The sequence below is a fragment of the Lingula anatina genome, chromosome 2 (assembly GCF_051362555.1).
Source record: "Lingula anatina isolate TDL-2025a chromosome 2, LinAna3.0, whole genome shotgun sequence".
Taxonomy (NCBI): Eukaryota; Metazoa; Brachiopoda; class Lingulata; order Lingulida; family Lingulidae; genus Lingula; species Lingula anatina.
The window spans coordinates 22,197,851-22,215,678 of NC_141768.1; the positions used below are offsets into that span (position 1 = coordinate 22,197,851).

At 34.3% G+C, this 17,828-nt stretch overlaps 2 protein-coding genes across 3 annotated transcripts in view; one reads left to right on the top strand and one right to left on the bottom strand.

Moving 5' to 3' along the window:
- Nucleotides 1-138: 138 nt before the first annotated feature.
- On the top strand, nt 139-14,836 carry LOC106172425 (galectin-4). Of its 2 annotated transcripts, XM_087004048.1 has the most exons (11): nt 139-408; nt 1,447-1,535; nt 2,366-2,570; nt 2,862-2,981; nt 3,136-3,297; nt 3,542-3,574; nt 9,671-9,721; nt 9,938-10,026; nt 10,336-10,552; nt 11,036-11,161; nt 12,195-14,836. In XM_087004048.1, the coding sequence occupies exons 1-10, from the start codon at nt 385-387 to the stop codon at nt 11,150-11,152; spliced, it is 1,107 nt and encodes a 368-aa protein (XP_086860174.1). In that variant the 5' UTR covers nt 139-384; the 3' UTR covers nt 11,153-11,161; nt 12,195-14,836. The 2 variants fall into 2 exon arrangements, with proteins under 2 accessions (XP_086860174.1, XP_013408586.2); XM_013553132.2 differs by lacking the exon at nt 3,542-3,574 and having other exon boundaries at nt 159-408.
- The window catches only part of LOC106172413 (uncharacterized), a 32,062-nt gene continuing 29,053 nt past the window's right edge, over nt 14,820-17,828 (bottom strand). The window contains exon 22 of the mRNA XM_087004039.1: nt 14,820-17,500. Within this exon, the coding sequence (XP_086860165.1) occupies nt 17,360-17,500 (141 nt within the window). The 3' untranslated portion in view covers nt 14,820-17,359. The remainder of the gene's footprint in view (nt 17,501-17,828) is intronic.

The window sequence follows — 17,828 nt, forward strand, 5'->3', positions numbered from 1 at the left end:
TTGACCTAGTTGAAACCTGCATGCGGTTTCCATCCAATCAAATTGATTAGGCAAGGCTACATTCAAACTTGAGACGTGCGCGGCATATTTTAAATAGATCACTAATGAAAGCAAGGAAATAACTTATATATCAAACAAAAACGTAAATTGCTATTAGTGTGGACAGAATAAGAACCAGATAAGTTAAAACAAATTGTTGAGATCTCTTACAAAATAGAAAATATATATCTGCTATTTTCACTGGAGTCCATATAGTTTCGGATCACTCTTAGTTTGCTATGCTACTGACCTACTTTCGAACTTCAGTCAACAAGTCACAGTCAACATTAGTCAATACAAGACTTGCAGAGATTAGATTCCTATTCTATCTATTTGAAGACAGCTATGGCTTCTCCAATATATGATCCGGTAAGGTGTATATCTGTGCTTATATAGTTTCTGTATGTTAATTTAAAACTGCGATTATTTTAACCTTTAGAGTTCTATTCGTTTACTTTCATACTTTCACTTCCGCGTTTCTTGTGTCAAGCATATTTGTACCTTTGCGAACTATTACTATATGTTGGAAATGAAATAAATATTTTGATTTTATGATAATAAATTACCTTAGTTTATTGAACAATGCAGTGTTTGGGTTATTTTGAGTAGCTCCGTTATATATTTCATATTTTTAGCTTTACTGCTAATTTTAAGTGCATAACTGAGGACTGATTAAGTCTATTTCCCCATGATGAGTTAGTTTTTCACTTTAAGTGAATGTAAAAGTTGTCATTTGTGATGGTTTTCAAATCAGTGGTTTGCAGTTTCGCTGTTTATGATATAATATGTTAGAGCTAAATGACATCAAGTTAACAACAAAATATCCTTGATTTTTACTCAAAAGACGTTCTCTTTGCACGAAATTCTGATTCTCTTTGCACGAAATTCATGTTATAGCACTTTTATTGATATGTACTTGCTGTGCTAGTGCATGGAAACAAATGACTCAGAAAGGGTATAATGAAGACTAGTTTGTGCACCTGCCATGGCGCAGGAGTTCTCAAATTTTTATCTTACCTCTCATCTCCTCAACTTGCACACTCCTGTCAAGCCAACCAGTTTTCCCATCAACAGAGATGTGGGTAAGGTTATATTCATCTGCTTGTTTACCAGTTTGGTCATCATGAAATCGTACAAGAATCCTGGATGGGAGAATCAAATGGCCATGATGAACAGCTTTCTTCTAATCTTGCAAGATTCACCAACCTCAAAGTCTCTTATAATCAAGTTGCTTATGGAACTTATATTGAATTTGATTCTGCTCAATAGGTTGCTTCCTGGAGGGAAAAATTTTTCAGAAGTCCATTTTGGTTTATTTTTGCAGTTGCTTGATTTTGCATGTTTAGATACATGTTATATATATATTAGTTATGTATGTATAAGTTATGTATGTCCCCTTTATTATAGCCTACCCCATGCAGCAACCCTATCCCAGGCGGACTGACACCTGGTAAGATGATCTTCCTCAAAGGTCACATTCCACACAGAGCCAACAGGTAGGAATTGTGTTTGTGAAGCAGTAGACACTAAAGAGAAAGAGTATTTTATGAACATTTTTTCCTTTTGGGTAAGATTCTGTCAGTGGTGAAATGACATTAGTGATTTTTTACTATTTTCAATTTGTCCCAAGTTTTAATTTGCAGCTGTTCACAATCTTACATAAAATGTTTAATTTTTATTTCCAGCTTTAATGATGCACATAAGCATGTCAAGCTGAAACATTCTAGGTGTTGTTATAATGTCTATTTTGAGGTGTCAAAATGACATGAACTTTCACTCTGTCCAAAGCTCTTAATTCTTAATTGCTGGCATAAGAATGCATTTTATACATCAAGTGATTCACTCAAGCAAGAAATTACAAATAAATTACTAGGGAGCATTCACAACCAGTTAATTCGTGGATTAAATATGACATGACCCACAAGTCTGCAGATGAACTCGTTGTGAATGCTCCCTTAGTGTGGATAGTTCTCTGCAGACCCTGGGTCATACCCTTCCCTTCTTGTATACCAGAATAGTTTAGGAAAGGTTCATGCAGATGGTAATGTTAAAATATATTATATATATATGACCATGTTGAGGTTATGCTGCTATCTGGGTGTCGTACACTGTATAATGAACATAATTAGTCTTCTAGTTTTTGGACTCCATATTTTATGCCAGAACTTTTGTTGTTTATTAGAATTAGATATAAAATCGTTTTTACCTGTTTTTTTTTTCACAATGAAACATTTCACTCTCTTTGATTACTTTCTGGGGAAATAATTCCTTGCTTAGGTCATAATTTTTCTGCAATTTAAGAAAAGTATCTGCATGTATTTTCCAGGTGGTCCTTCAACTTGCAAAGTGGGCCCAATCCAGAAAGTGATGTGGCATTCCATTTCAACCCAAGGTTTGAGGGAACTAATCAAGTAGTGAGGAATCACCGTCAGTCTGGCAGTTGGGGGCAGGAGGAGAGGCAGGGAGGGTTTCCATTTGTACAGAACAGAGACTTTGAGTGCATTATTCTGGTGCAGCATGACTGCTACAAGGTAGAAATGGTCAAGTTAACCTTGACATCATTTATTATGTGTGCTATTTTTTAAGGTTTAATTTTTTATTATTAGATCTCCAAATTTAGTGATAAATTTGTTCATGCTTTAAATACATGATTGTATTTTTACCATTATCTGGCAAAGGATCATTTTGGTTGTGGTTTAATTTTTATATACAAAGACTGAAACACAGGAGGATGCATTTTTTTAAATTAGGGTTGACTGGTCTCTATAAACAAATATTAGTATGTACTAATGCTTTCCATGTCATAGTTGAATTTTTTATAGGTTGCAGTCAATGGAAAGCACTTCATAGAATTTAAACACCGAATGTCTAAAGACAGGGCAACCTTCCTGAGAATAGAGGGTGATGTAAAAATAAGAAACATTGCTTTTCAAGGAGGCTCAGTAAGTATATATTATCTTTGCACTGTCTGTGTAGCAAAATGTTTAACCTCAGTAAATTTTATATTGTACAATGCAGTATGTAACATCTGTATTATCATTGTATGGAGTGTACCTATTAATCACATTGATTTAAATATAGCTTATATTTCTCCAGGTTCCCTCTATGCCACCAGGAGGATATGCTCCACCCACAGGGGCCTATGCCCCTCCCATTGGTGGGTATGGCCCACCTCCTCATGGGGGATTGGCCCCACCCCCTTCAGGAGGATATGCGCCATCTTGCGGATTCATTCCACCACCTGAATTTAATCCTCCTGTAAGTTACAAAAAGTGACTAATGATTTTTTAAATTTTATTTTATATTAATTGATTTATGAAAAAAATAGAATCTTGCATTTGACCATGTGACTTGTGTTTTTTACCAATAACAAACCATGTACACTGCAGTGCACACAGGTTAAAACATGGTTTTATATTTTGTTAGAAATTAGAACATTTGACCAAGATTATTTATAAATTACAAAGTAGCTGTAATCCCCCTTTTCTGTGTTTTCCTACAGTTTGACTCTGCAATGGAGAGCTTTAGTCCAGAGGTAAAAATGGAACTGAGCTCCAGTCAGTATTATGTGATAAATGCTTTAGAGAGCTTAATATGTACAATTTTCCTTGAAAAATGAAGCAATGATGAACCTGCCTTTCTTTGAAACAGGTGTTAATGTACATGCTAGCCTAGACAGTAGAGTATTGTCTTAAGATTGAATAATAATGTGATTGAAAATTTGAAAATGAAGAGTTTCTATTGCAACCCAAACAACAGGGAACAGATATTTGAAGTAGATTTCACCCTTTCATAAATTGTAAGTGATTATTATGCTCAGTAAGTATCAGTCGCCTCCTCCTTTTTTTATGTACAGACACAGATGTGTCTGTACATATTGCCATCGCCTGCGTCTGTCGTCGCCGATGCCGATGCCGATGCCATCGCTGTGCACTTTCCTTGTAAACACGATAAGTGGAGGGCAGTTTTACTTTTTGGCTTTATATTTACAGAGCTGATGAATATTCATAAAACGCAGGTCAAGTTCGAAAATCGGCATGATCGGGCCATTACTGTAGTATTTATGCTGTTTTTTCATTTTTCAGCATATATGCAACACTGTAAACACAATATAAGAAAAACAGATAGGCCATAGGTCATGAAACTCACAGAAGTGGTCAATCTTACTAAAACGCAGGTTGAGTTCGAAAATCAGCATAATCGGGCCATTATTTTAGAAGTTATGCTGTTTTTTCACATTTTCCAGATTCAATTCTTAGGCATGTTAACAGTCTTATTATTTTACTAATAAGATACATAAAAGTGTTTGTTTGACATTTCCTGCATCTTTACAACATTGTTACCCAGCGGGCAAATCAACATTGAATCAATGTTGAATCAACGTTGATGGTCAACGTTGAAACTATGTTGATATGACGTTGACTATGAAAGTTGACTCAACGTTGAACCATCAAGGTTGAATCAACCTTGATGTATCAATGTTGAATCAACGTTGACGGTCAACGTTGAAACTATGTTGATATGACGTTGACTATGAAAGTTGACTCAACGTTGAACCATCAAGGTTGAATCAACCTTGAGGTATCAATGTTGAATCAACGTTGATGGTCAACGTTGAAACTATGTTGATATGACGTTGACTATGAAAGTTGACTCAACGTTGAACCATCAAGGTTGAATCAACCTTGATGTATCAAGGTTGAATCAACGTTGACGGTCAACGTTGAAACTATGTTGATATGACGTTGACTATGAAAGTTGACTCAACGTTGAACCATCAAGGTTGAATCAACCTTGAGGTATCAATGTTGAATCAACGTTGACGGTCAATGTTGAAACTATGTTGATATGACGTTGACTATGAAAGTTGACTCAACGTTGAACCATCAAGGTTGAATCAACCTTGAACCATCACGGTTGAAACAACCTTGAGGTATCAATGTTGAATCAACATTGATACCTCAATGTTGAATCAATGTTGAAATAAAGTTGAATTTGAAAATTGAATTAATGTTGATATATCAATTAGGCTATCAGGATATTTGATTGAAATTTGCCTGATGGCTGAAGGTGTTCTCCATGATCAAGCATTTCTTGAAATAAAAAGACTCAGATCTGAAAAGGGGGGAAATTAGGAAAATTACCTACAAAAAAAGGTAATTTCGGAAGAAAAGGGGGGGGGGGTCCAGACCCCGGGACCAGGACCAGTTTGATGCTCAGTGTAACGGACCAAAACTGCCCGAACATAAAAAAACACAAACAACAACTAACTTAACTATGAATATAATATATTACAAACAATGAACATACACTACATACACTAACTACATGTAATACTATCATGTTGCATAAACTTTAACATTTGTCAAATACAGTTAAATTCTAACAGATTCGTAGACAGTTAAGTTTTGAAGACGCAATGTCACAGTTTTACGAGTCCTTTTCTGTTAAACGTTCCTCCTGATAGTGTGGCGTTTTGAATATGCAATGTCACCGTTTTCCATGTCCTTGTCTGTTGAACGATCCTCCCGATAGTGTGGCCTCACAAAGTACTGTTAATAAAGTACAGTTTTTGTACTGTAAAAGTGTTACACACTGTCCACACTCACGTGTTGCATCAGTTCATGTTATCCGGAGTCTCGCACTTAATAACAGTCCCGCACTTCATTTACATTATACAAGTATGCAGGCACATACGGTAATTACTCATAAAAATTGAACAACAAATTAGCTTTACTAAAATAATTATAACGTCACATCAGGTAGTTAAGATAATTTAAAGAATACAAAAACAAAGGGTCACCAGTCTAATTTTTTTCTCACAGCTAACTTAAATTTCCAGAAAAACAGGCATTTTTGGCTTTTTCAAGCTTTTTCTTCAACCTTGAGTAAAATTTTGTCAATTTGCCATAAAGTAAGGCTGGTGACCCTATGTTTTTTTCATTTTCTTAAAGATAACCTGTGGAAAGTTAAAAAAAAAACTGACGACCGCTTTTTTCACAAAATTAATTTTAATGAAAAAGGGGTAAAACAAGCGTTTTATGAGGGGTAATTACCCCTATGCATACCTCTCTAGTGAGATAATCATTTAAAACTATTATCAAGGTTATGATTAAGGTTATAAAGTTAAGGTTGGCCCAATGTTGAGATATAGTTGATATGTCAACATTGACAAAGGGTTTACAAACACAGGTTGCTTCAATGTTGAAATCCTGTTGATCTATCAACATTGAAAACTGATTGACAAAGAAAGGTAAAATCAATCTTTGAGACCCTGTTGATCTATCAACATTGACAATTGGTTGACAAGAAAAGGTTGATTCAATGTTGAAATCCTGTTGATCTATCAACATTGAAAACTGATTGACAAAGAAAGGTAAAATCAATGTTGAGACCCTGTTGATCTATCAACATTGACAATTGGTTGACAAGAAAAGGTTGATTCAATGTTGAAATCTTGTTGATTTATCAATATTGATGGATCAATATCATCTCAACCTATCCTCAATGTTGAATCAACGTTGAGTGCCCGCTGGGTAGTTGATTATGAAAAATTGATGGTAAACTTGTTATCGTGTATTGTGTAATAAAGTGTCAAAAATGGAAATAAACTCATATCATTGCAGTTTGTCAGATTCAATCATTCACTATGTTCAGAATCTCAGAATGGAGGAAATTGGATATTTAACACTATTCTATTGATATTTTTCCCATCTCATCAATTTTCTTAGTTGATCATATAAAAATTGCAGTAAACTGTTTATTTTGTTTCATGTTAAAAAAAGTGTTAAAAATGGAAATAAACCCATGTCAGAACAGTGCTGTCTTGTTTCACATTTCCTCAGATTCAATTTTAGGCATGTTAACAGTCTCATTATTTAACTAATAAGACATGTAAAAGTGTTTGGTTGACATTTCCTGCATCTTTACAACATTATTAGTTGATTATGTAAAAATGATGGTAAACTTGTAATCGTGTATTGTGTAATAAAGTGTCAAAAATGGAAATAAACTCATATCATTGCAGTTTGTCAGATTCAATCATTCACTATATTCAGAATCTCAGAATGGAGGAAATTGGACATTTAACACTGTTGTATTGATATTTTTCCAATCTCATCAATTTTCTTAGTTGATCGTATAAAAATGGCAGTAACCTGTTAATTTTGTTTTATGTTAAAAAAATTGTTAAAAATGAAAAAAAAAAAAAAAACATTTCAGAACAGTGCTGTCTTTGTTTACATTTTGGCATTTTCAAGTTCTGACTTAGAAGTTCCATGGGCCTGAAGACCTTTGCTAGTCACATTTTCTGAATATCCATGATACTAATATTTTATTATTAACAAGACAGCACTGTTCTGAAATGTTTTTTTTTCCCATTTTTAACAATTTTTAACATAAAACAAAATTAACAGCTTACTGCCATTTTTATATGATCAACTAAGAAAATTGATGAGATGGGAAAAATATCAATAGAGCAGTGTTAAATGTCCAATTTCTTCCATTCTGAGATTCTGAACATAGTGAATGATTGAATCTGACAAACTGCAATGATATGAGTTTATTTCCACTTTTGAAACTTTATTACACAATACACGATAACAAGTTTACCATCATTTTTACGAAATCAACTAACAATGTTATAAAGATGCAGGAAATGTCAAACAAAAACTTTTACGTATCTTATTAGTTTAATAATGAGACTGTTAACATGCCTAAGAATTGAATCTGAGGAAATGTGAAAAATATGCTGAAAAGTGAAAAAACAGCATAACTTCTACAATAATGACCCGATCATGCTGATTTTCGAACTTGACCTGCGTTTTATGAATATTCACCAGCTCTGTAAATATAAAGCCAAAAAGGTAAAACTGCCCTCCACTTATCGTGTTTACAAGGAAAGTGCACGGCATCGGCATCGCCATCGCCATCGCCATCGGCATCGGCGACGACAGACGCAGGTGATGGCAATATGTACAGACACATCTGTGTCTGTACATAAAAATTGATGGTCATTATTCTGTTAAACATTATGTAATATTGCATCAAAATCTGAAAAAAATCTATTTTGGGCACTGCTCCCATGATGACCATTTAAGAAAAACCATGTCACTTACTGTTCTCAAACAGTACAGTAAATAAGTACAGATGTGTCTGTACATATTGCCATCACCTGTGTCTGTCGTCGCCGTCCTCACTGGCGCTGGCGCCGGCGCCGTGCACTTTCATTGTAAACACAATAAGTGGAAGGCAGTTTTACTTTTTGGCTGTATACTTACAGAGCTGATGAATATTCATAAAATGCAGGTCAAGTTCGAAAATCAGCATGATCGGGCCATTATTGTAGAAGTTATGCTGTTTTTTCACTTTTCAGCATATATGCAACACTGTAAACACATTTCAAGGAAAACCGATAGGCCTGTTGTCATGAAACTCACAGGAGTAATCGATCTTACTATAACACAGGTAAAGTTCGAAAATCGGCATGATCGGGCCACTATTTTAGTAGTTATGCTGTATTTTTCATTTTTCAGCATATATGCAACACTGTAAACACAATATACGAAAAACAGATAGGCCAATTGTCATTAAACTCACAGGAGTGGTCATTCCTGCTAAAACGCAGGTTGAGTTAAAAAATCAGCATAATCGGGCCATTATTTTAAAGGAATGCCGTTTTTTCACATTTCCTCAGATTAAATTCTTAGGCATGTTAACAGTTTCAATTTTTAATTAATAAGATACGTAAAAGTGTTTGTTTGGCATTTCCTGCATCTTTACAACATCATTACTTGATTATGTAAAAATGATGGTAAACTTGTTATTGTGTATTGTGTAATAAAGTTTCAAAAATGGAAATAAACTCATATCATTGCAGTTTGTCAGATTCAATCATTCACTATGTTCAGAATCTCAGAATGGAAGAAATTGGACATTTAACACTGCTCTATTAATATTTTTCCCATCTCATCAATTTTCTTAGTTGATCATATAAAAACGGTAGTAAACTTTTAATTTTGTTTTATGTTAGAAATTGTTAAAACTGGAAAAAAAAACATTTCAGAACATTGCTGTCTTGTTCCCATTCTGGCATTTTCAAAGTATCTACTTGTCTCTCATGAGCCTGAAGCCTTATGGTTCTTACATTTTACTTACATCGGTAATACTTGTTGAGGTTGATTAAAATTTGATTTTAAATTTGCAGTTAACCATGATGTACTTTTGCATCAGCATTGGCAGTAGCATATTTTATGCATTGTTATTTCCTGCTTTTTGTCTGTACATTTGACAGCTTTGCTGCCTTGTCTAACCTTCATGACAGATGGATTGTCCCCTCAACCCTGTTAACCACCCTGCATCTCCTTTTTGAGTGGTCTTAAATTCCTGCATATATATAAGTTGCAGTATTCCTTAACACATTTTTTGACTGACAAAAATTGTGTCATTCTTTTACCTGAAATTTGTAAAACATTTTTGACAAACAATTTAAGGCATTGCTGCCCAGTGTATGGTTTGTACATTTAGAACAGCCACAACAGAGAAAGTAAAGTTGCCACATTATATTGCTTCCATATTTGTCAGACGTAAGCAGTTTATTCTGTTGACATGTACATGTACTATAATATTTCAGGGAACATCTTTCCCAGGGAGTGGGTATCCTCCCCAGCCAGTTTATAACCCAGTGAGTTATTGCCATTTTTTTAATAATTTATGGATATTCTTTCTCTCTCTTTCTCTCTCTCTCTCTCTCTCTTTTACAGAGAAAGGATAAAGTTAAAGAAACCCGTATTCTTGACAGACTAGAAATGTGCAATCTTGGGTTGAACTTATTTCCGTCAAGTTCTGCCTATCACAGTGCCTGTATATATTTCAGTTAGTAATAGTTGTACTATTTCAGAGAGTACCCTACAGCCAACACATCCCAGGAGGGATGTATCCTGGCAGGATGATATTCATCAGTGGCACCCCAAACATGAACCCCTCCAGGTAGGGCAACTAGCTTTGGCATACCTGTACAGCTTTTAAGCTTTTAACTTAAAAGTGTGAAAGTAGAGAATCATTTTATACAGTCTGCACACATCTCTGTCATGGTTCCAGTATATGTATGCCTGGGTTTCAGCAGTTTAAGAACTGTCCGAAAAAAGTTAGTAACTCTAGATAACTTTTTAAAGCACAGTAAGCTTTCTGCTATAATTGCAGTCTTGTTCTCACAGACAAACTGATTGTTAGAAAATGTCATGTGTTTTATGGGTGTTATAATGAAGAAAATCCTGAATTCTGTTTTCATTTCCCCAGGTTTCACATCAACCTGCAGTGTGGTCAGCACAGCGGCTGTGACATAGCTTTGCACTTTGATGTCAGGTTTAGCTATGGCAGTAATTACAATGTGGTGGTGCGCAATTCCCAACAAGGTGGAGGCTGGCAAAATGAGGAACGCTCTCATCCATACTTCCCTTTTGCTGCTGGGGCTAATTTTGATGTTGTGATTTTATGTGAGCAACAATGCTTCAAGGTTATTATCACAGTTTTAATATTTTGAATTGATCTTTATGTATTTAAGGAATCTTTATGTATTAAAGGCCTTTTTTACATTGAGTGTTATATCTTGGCAACACCAGTATGTTTTAAGAGATAGGCAACTAAATAATAGCCTGGCTATTATGTAAGAAATTGAGCCTTCCCCACACTCAGAATGGCTAATTTTCTATTAACAACATCAAGTAAAATCCTGCAGAAGTTGTGAAAGGGAGTACCAGTGATATCCCTGTAGCATAGTTATGTGGTAGAACCTCAAAACAGCTGCATTAAGAAGTTATAATACTTGATGTGAAAAGGCCTTTAAGCTTTTCCTATAGATTATTTGAGGTATATATAGAGTGTTACTAAACTGAATTGGAAAGTCTGAAAAGGAAACTATTATTTCACAATTGAAATAATCAAAATTACCAAGTTACAAATACTAGTTCGTATATATTGTAAATCTTGTTTATTTCAGGTGGCAGTAAACAACCAGCACTTCATTGAGTTTGCTCATCGCATACAGCCACCCACACTTGCTGACACCTTGGCAATAGATGGTGATGTCAGAATCACGTCAGTCCGTGTACAGTAAATGAGTCCTGTAAGTTAATTCAGATCTACTGGTATTGTGCCTTAATTGGATTCCCAGTGTATTTAATTAAAAGTAAAAGCCACCTTTAGATAATATAACACTGTCTAGTGGTTAAGGTAGTGTCCTTATGCTACACTGTGCAACAGCATCATGCATTAATGCCTTTTTTGTTGCACATTGCATCAGCAGCTAGTACTGGCAATCTGATGATCTAGCAATACTTGGAAGTTGAAATAAACAGGCTGGCTGAAATTGCATCACAAAATGCTTTTCAATAAAGATTATTCTCAGTTTTAATATTAAAATATTTAAACAAAATGTCAGCAGATAGTGTGGCTAGTTTTGTCATTGAAAATGCTTTGCTTGTAAAGAAAACTTTAAAAATGTGCCAAGAAAGTAGAAAATATCAGGTTTATCCGAAAACAAGTTGCCATAGCAACAAAATTGACATGGGTTCCCATTACTTTTTCACTCTTCCTGGTTTTGCTATATATACTGGTGGCCTAGTGTGGTGAATCTAGTCTATGACAGCACTTTACCTGCAAAGAAAACTTCAAAAATGTACCAAGAAAATGAAAAAAAATCAGTTTTATCCTAAAACAAAATGCCATAACAACAAAAATTGCATGGGTGCCTAGCAATTTTTTTCATTTTTGTCTAACATATGTACTGAAGATCAGGTGTAGGAGATATGGACTATGAGTGCACTTCAACTGAAGAAAATTGAAAATACATGCAAAAATAAATAAATTTCCCATTACGTATCACATTTTCAAATCTTAATATGTATGCAATAATGTAAAATATCTATCAGACAAATATACCATAAGGACATTACCTTAAATGGCTAAGACACAGATGCTGTGGTTGCCTGTACTTATTTCTTTTTATAGGAGTTTGTAAATTCATACAAAAATTAATTCATATGTGAAAAAGCATCCTCTTTTGCATAAGACATTGTTTCATGGTTGAAGATACTCTTATACCACTCAGATTTGAGAGCAGTGAACCTTTTTTTTTTTTTTTTTTTTTTTTTTTTCAGATGGAGCCCCTGTCGGTGCCATGAACTGTGCTGTTAATTGCCAGGAATGTTGGTTTTAAACTAAATATAGAATTCAGGACCAGAACATTTAGTAAAGCTTATCTGGAAAAAATTTGTGCTAGAAATTCTTTTGGTTTAAAAGGGGTGGCTACATAATATAATAAGAAGTTTTGGGCCTTTTCTATCTTCCTGAAGGGATTTAGATATATTGGCAAAATCCCAATGGATTCTTGCTAGGGCAGGTTGGCAATTTGCCCATGATTTGCATATTCACTGTGACATAAATGCTACAATTTGCTGTGATGATAATCTGTGTAAAATTATCCAGGACATTTGAAAAAAAAGGGTGGGTAATTTATTTCCTATAACTTATAAGTCACATGTTATGTGACTATTTAGTATGTTGCTGTAAATGTTTAATGCTATATGGGTATGGTGAAATGTTGGTTCTTTGTAGACTGAAAGTGTACATGTGTAATACTGGGTAAATATTGAAAATTAAGGAAAGTACTTAACTTTTTTCTCTTTAAGGTATGGGGGGTGTCCATGTACATGTAGTTCTAGTCAAGACCAAATGTGACAAAAAATGACCTTTATAGACCTTTTTCATCTTTTCCGGAAATGGCAATTGCATTGTGGGTAGGGGAGCCCTGCTATGTCGAAACACAGCGGTGCTAAAAACCATGGCTAAGTTTACGTGCTTTTTGTCCCGCTGCTACAATAACAGTAAGCGAGATAGACACATGAGATTTAATAAGTTCCCAACAAACCCATTAAAATGAAAAATATGGTAGAAAGAAAGGAAAATATAGCAGGTTTGGATCAAAAGTAGGGCACCGCGTTTGTGCTGAACATTTCGAAGGCAGGGAAGAAAACTATAATATTAGGAGATCAACGGGTAAACAATGCGAGAAAAAAAAATTATAAAGATCTGAAGAAAAAGTTGAAGAATAGGGGCCTAAAAAGAAAGAAAAGACTTTAAGCATGAGATTATGGAAAAAGAAAGTAAAAGCTGTGAAGTTTTACACGGGGATTCTACTTACAAAAAATTCAAGAACTTTCACAACATTTTGTGTAACAACAAAGAGAAGGTTTGAAAAGTTTTGTATGTAATATCCTTTTTGTGTGTGTTTTATTGATAAGTGATCATTTTAAATGTAGCAGGCCTATCACAAGTTTTAGTCTCTCATAACCCATAGTAGGGTGGGTTCTATTTTTTTTAACGTGAGACGTTAATAAAATTTTTATTATTATGTATCCAGTCCCATATACGTATTACTGATTTGTACAAATGGGGCTCATATTATCAAGATCAACAGAGACATACGAAGAAGAAAGTACATCGGCTCTTGTTGAACGCGTTATCGGCAAAATAAAAAGTAATTTATTTCTTAACACAATGAAAATCAAATAATTTGGCCTATTGCTATAATTTTGTTTTTGCCTGACGGTTTTGTTTCAGTTTGACAAAATTTTCATACTTGTCAGACCGAAAGTCTGACATTTTTTACCTGTCGTAAATTTTGTACATATACTAGAGTAAGACACGGTAAACTTTAATTATCGTCTGGGAAAGAGTCGAGAATTCCTGTCTCACCTATTTAACACTTATTAATTAGAAGGTTTCAATTACAGAGGAAAGGTCGTAGTTGAGGCCGCCACCCTTACCGAACAATTGAACAAGTAACACCTGATGCCTTATCAGGTACCAAATGATTTAATCAGTTCACCGACGAACAATCTGCGTGTCAGTTTTACTTGTATACACAGTAGGTACGAGTCAAACAATGCAGGGAATCTTTTCATTTTATCATTTCAAAAATCTCTTAAGACATCCTTCAAACAAGACAAAAATTGTAATGAATTGATACTGCCGGTAAATGAGGTGATATCGCCACAGCTTGCATATATACATGTAATATTGTGAAGACGTAGGCCTACGCACCTGTCCACACTCTTGAAAGCTGTGTACGAGTCTGCTGGCTATTTTGATTTAATATATTTCGCATATCTTTATTATCGGAAGCATTTAAAAGAACTCTAAAGCTTTAGTTCGTCATCACTATTTAAAGTGCAGCCAAGGCTCGGACACTTAGGTGAAGTCTAGTTGTACAGCGCATCGTATTTAAACTGAGAAAAAAAACATTTAATTGCTTGATTCTCCATCCAAATAGCTGTTTTCTTGCCTACAGTTTACGCATTTCTATGCTTCAGCCACCTTTTTAGTTTGACAGAAAGCAGTGCACGCTTCAAACGACCTTTTTATATGCGCACCTTGTACATCATCTATACCTAGCATTGCCATGCTGGAAACAGCAGAGGGCTACTATGACCCCTGTGGCACGCGGTTCCTGTCATGCGCACCTCGTATTTCTGCAAAAGATGAAAAAGGTTTATAACTTAAGTGCATAAATATTACTAAAAATTCTAATTTACAAATTGTTACAACTGCCACTTTCAATTCTCATACCTAGATTTTTTGACAGTTGTAAATAGACTTTTTTTAATAATGATTATAAAATGTAAATGAAAACCTTCACCAGAACCTTTCAAGTTTTCTTTTTTAAAAATAACTAGTTGATTACTAGTGGATGTTTTACTGAAAAAGACCATGAACAATAAATATTGGTTTCCGAATAATATTTCATTTGCATTTGAATGTCAGTACATGGTATCTGCAGTTAACTCTCTCTGTCTCTCTCATTTTGCCTCTGCAGTGTCTTTGCTGTAGTTTACCATAAACTGTGTCAAGTCGGAACATAGATTCTGAAGTAGACGTTGTTGTTATACATGTATATAAAATCATATACTGGTAGTAATAGCCATAAAGCTTGTGCAGCTTCACAAATTAAAAATGCATATACAAAAACTTCACATCTTCACAAAACTAAAATAAAGTCAAAACAAGGCAGCAAAGCTGTCAAATTTACAGACAAAAGGCAGAAAATATTGACTCATAAAATAAGTTATTTTGTCAGACATGATGCAATAATGCATTATGTTTAACAGCAAAATTAGCACCAAAATTTAGTTATGCACAACAGGTAATATGGATATTAGGAATATGTAACTAGCGTGAGGCTGCAGGCTCATTAAATTCAAATTCACAAACTGGAAATGCCAGAATGAGAAAAATGAAAATTTCACCAAAAAAAAAAAAAAAAAAATGTATTAATTCTGTATGTCAGTCCTAAGAATCGATCTTAAAGTTACAAAATTTTTCTTTCATGGCAATTGTGGTGGCAGTGCACAAATTGGCCTTTTTTCGTCAATTTTGATGCAATATTACATACATGAGTAACAGCATAATCACCACCAATTTTTAATTATCTACTATACATAACAGGGATATTCAGAAAGTGTTAGTACCATAAGGCTATATGCCTATGGGAGTTCAAATTCCCACACTGAAAAGCCCAATATATGGAAGCTGAAAATTTCATTTAAAAAAACTAACTTCTAGAAAACGAATTCAATCAGACTGGTTTTCTAATTCGAGCTGTATTCCAATCCTATGAATATATTTTTAAGTTAAAGAATCATAAGTTGCATGGTTTTCCTTTAATGTTCAATATGGCATCAGTGCCAAAAAGGGGTTTCTTCAAATTTGACACAATATTGATGCTTAACAGCACAATCACCATTGGTATTTTTATGATATAAGTATCATGGATATTCAGAAAATGTGACTAACAATGACTTTCAAGTTTGAAGTCACACCTTGAAAATGCTGTGATGTGAAAAATGAAAATTGAATTAAAATGCAAATATAAAGAAAAAAACAGGTTAGAGAATAATAAGTAAAATGGCCTTCCTTTTTCTGTGCTTTTGTTATGTCAATTTTGGTAATAAGGCATTTAAGGAATTCTGAGAAATTCTGCTTACTTAAGTGCTATTGCCAAGTAATTTATGACCACTTGAGAATTAATGTGGCAAGTAATATAATTAGTTAACATCTCACACCTAGTAATTATACACAAGGGACAACTAAAGACTGATCAAGACTAGGCGAAACAATATATCACTGACACAAAGTTGGATTTACAAAATACAACAAATGGTCCAATCATGCTGTTTTTTTAACTGGGCCAGTTTTTTAATGAATATTCATCAGTTCTGCAAGCTTGAAGATAATAGGTCAAACAGCGATGACAGACAGGTGATGGCTATATGTTCAGACAGGATGTGTCTGTACATAAAAAATTAATGAAAATTGTATAAAAATATATTGGTGTTCATATCATAACAGCTTATATAACATGTATGTGAACCAGCCAGTGGTCCTATGCTTAGCTGTAAAAATGCAGTGCATTGTGTGCAGTGCTTTCAGAGTTCAAATTATAGGTTCCACTTAGTATTTTAAAAAGGTAATGATAATACTGATAAAAATATTAACTGTAGTTCTATACCATGTCAAAATGTCTTGAATATATATATATATCCTAAATGTTTAAATACAGTAATCTGTACATGTGAGTGGTTGATTTTGCAGAAGGCATAATATACTTTAAGGCAAAAAATCTGATGAGATATCCCTTAAACTTCACCAAAGAGCACTGATACAAAAGCAGATCACTTGTATGCAACAGTCATGGAAGGCAAAACTATCTAGATTAATTTGGTAAGAAAAGGCAAACTAAGATTTGTCAAATATATATTGTGCATGGTAAACGCTGCTAGTCCTGTCTCAAAAGTAGTCATGAAACTGCAGATAACTGCATTGTGTGCAGTGCTTTCAGAGTTCAAGTTATAGTTTCCACTTAGTATTTAAAAAAAGTTATTATAATACTGATAAAATATTAACTGGAGTTCTATACCATGTCAAAATGTCTTGAATATATATATATATACCTAAATGATAAAATACAGTAATCTGTCCTGTTTTACATGTAAAAAAATGATGATATTCCTTACACTTCACCAAAAAAAAAAAAAAAAAAAAAAAAAACTGATACAAAAGCAGATCACTTGTATGCAACAGTCACCAAGGGCAAAACTATCTGGGATGAATTTGGTAAAAAAAAAAGGCAAACAAAGGTTTGTCAGATATATATTGTGCATGGTAAACACTGCTAGCCTTGTCTCAAAAGTAGTCATCAGACTTCAACTATTTTTATGTACAGACACGTCTTGCTTTGAAGATAGCCTCCAGGCACCATCGTGGATTACAGATAAGAGACTTCACTTTTGGGGGCCACCACTGGGGCACCTGGTTCGTCTTCAGGGGCTGAACTGGTGGGTTCCTCTCTCAATGTCTGGTAATGCTTGCTGTCATGCTCAAACAGAGCATTGTCAAATTCCAGCGTCTATTGAAAACAAAATATACATTTAGACTCTTTCTCCAAAGTTGAAAGTAAGTATCTTTTACTTGCTGTTCTGGTATGGGAATATGTGTCAGAAATTGCCACTGATTTTTGCTGGAACAAGTAGAGGCTGAAAACTAAATGACCCATGACCCTTCACAGGTTCTGGCTGTTTATCATGCAGTTAAACTCGGCAATATGCACATTAACCTAAGGTCCAGTATAATTTAAGTAAAGCTCCCAACACTGTAAATAAATGTTTTTTTCCTTCATAATTGAAATATTCATGAACACAAGCAATTGACCACCATTTCTCCATTTCATGTGGCAG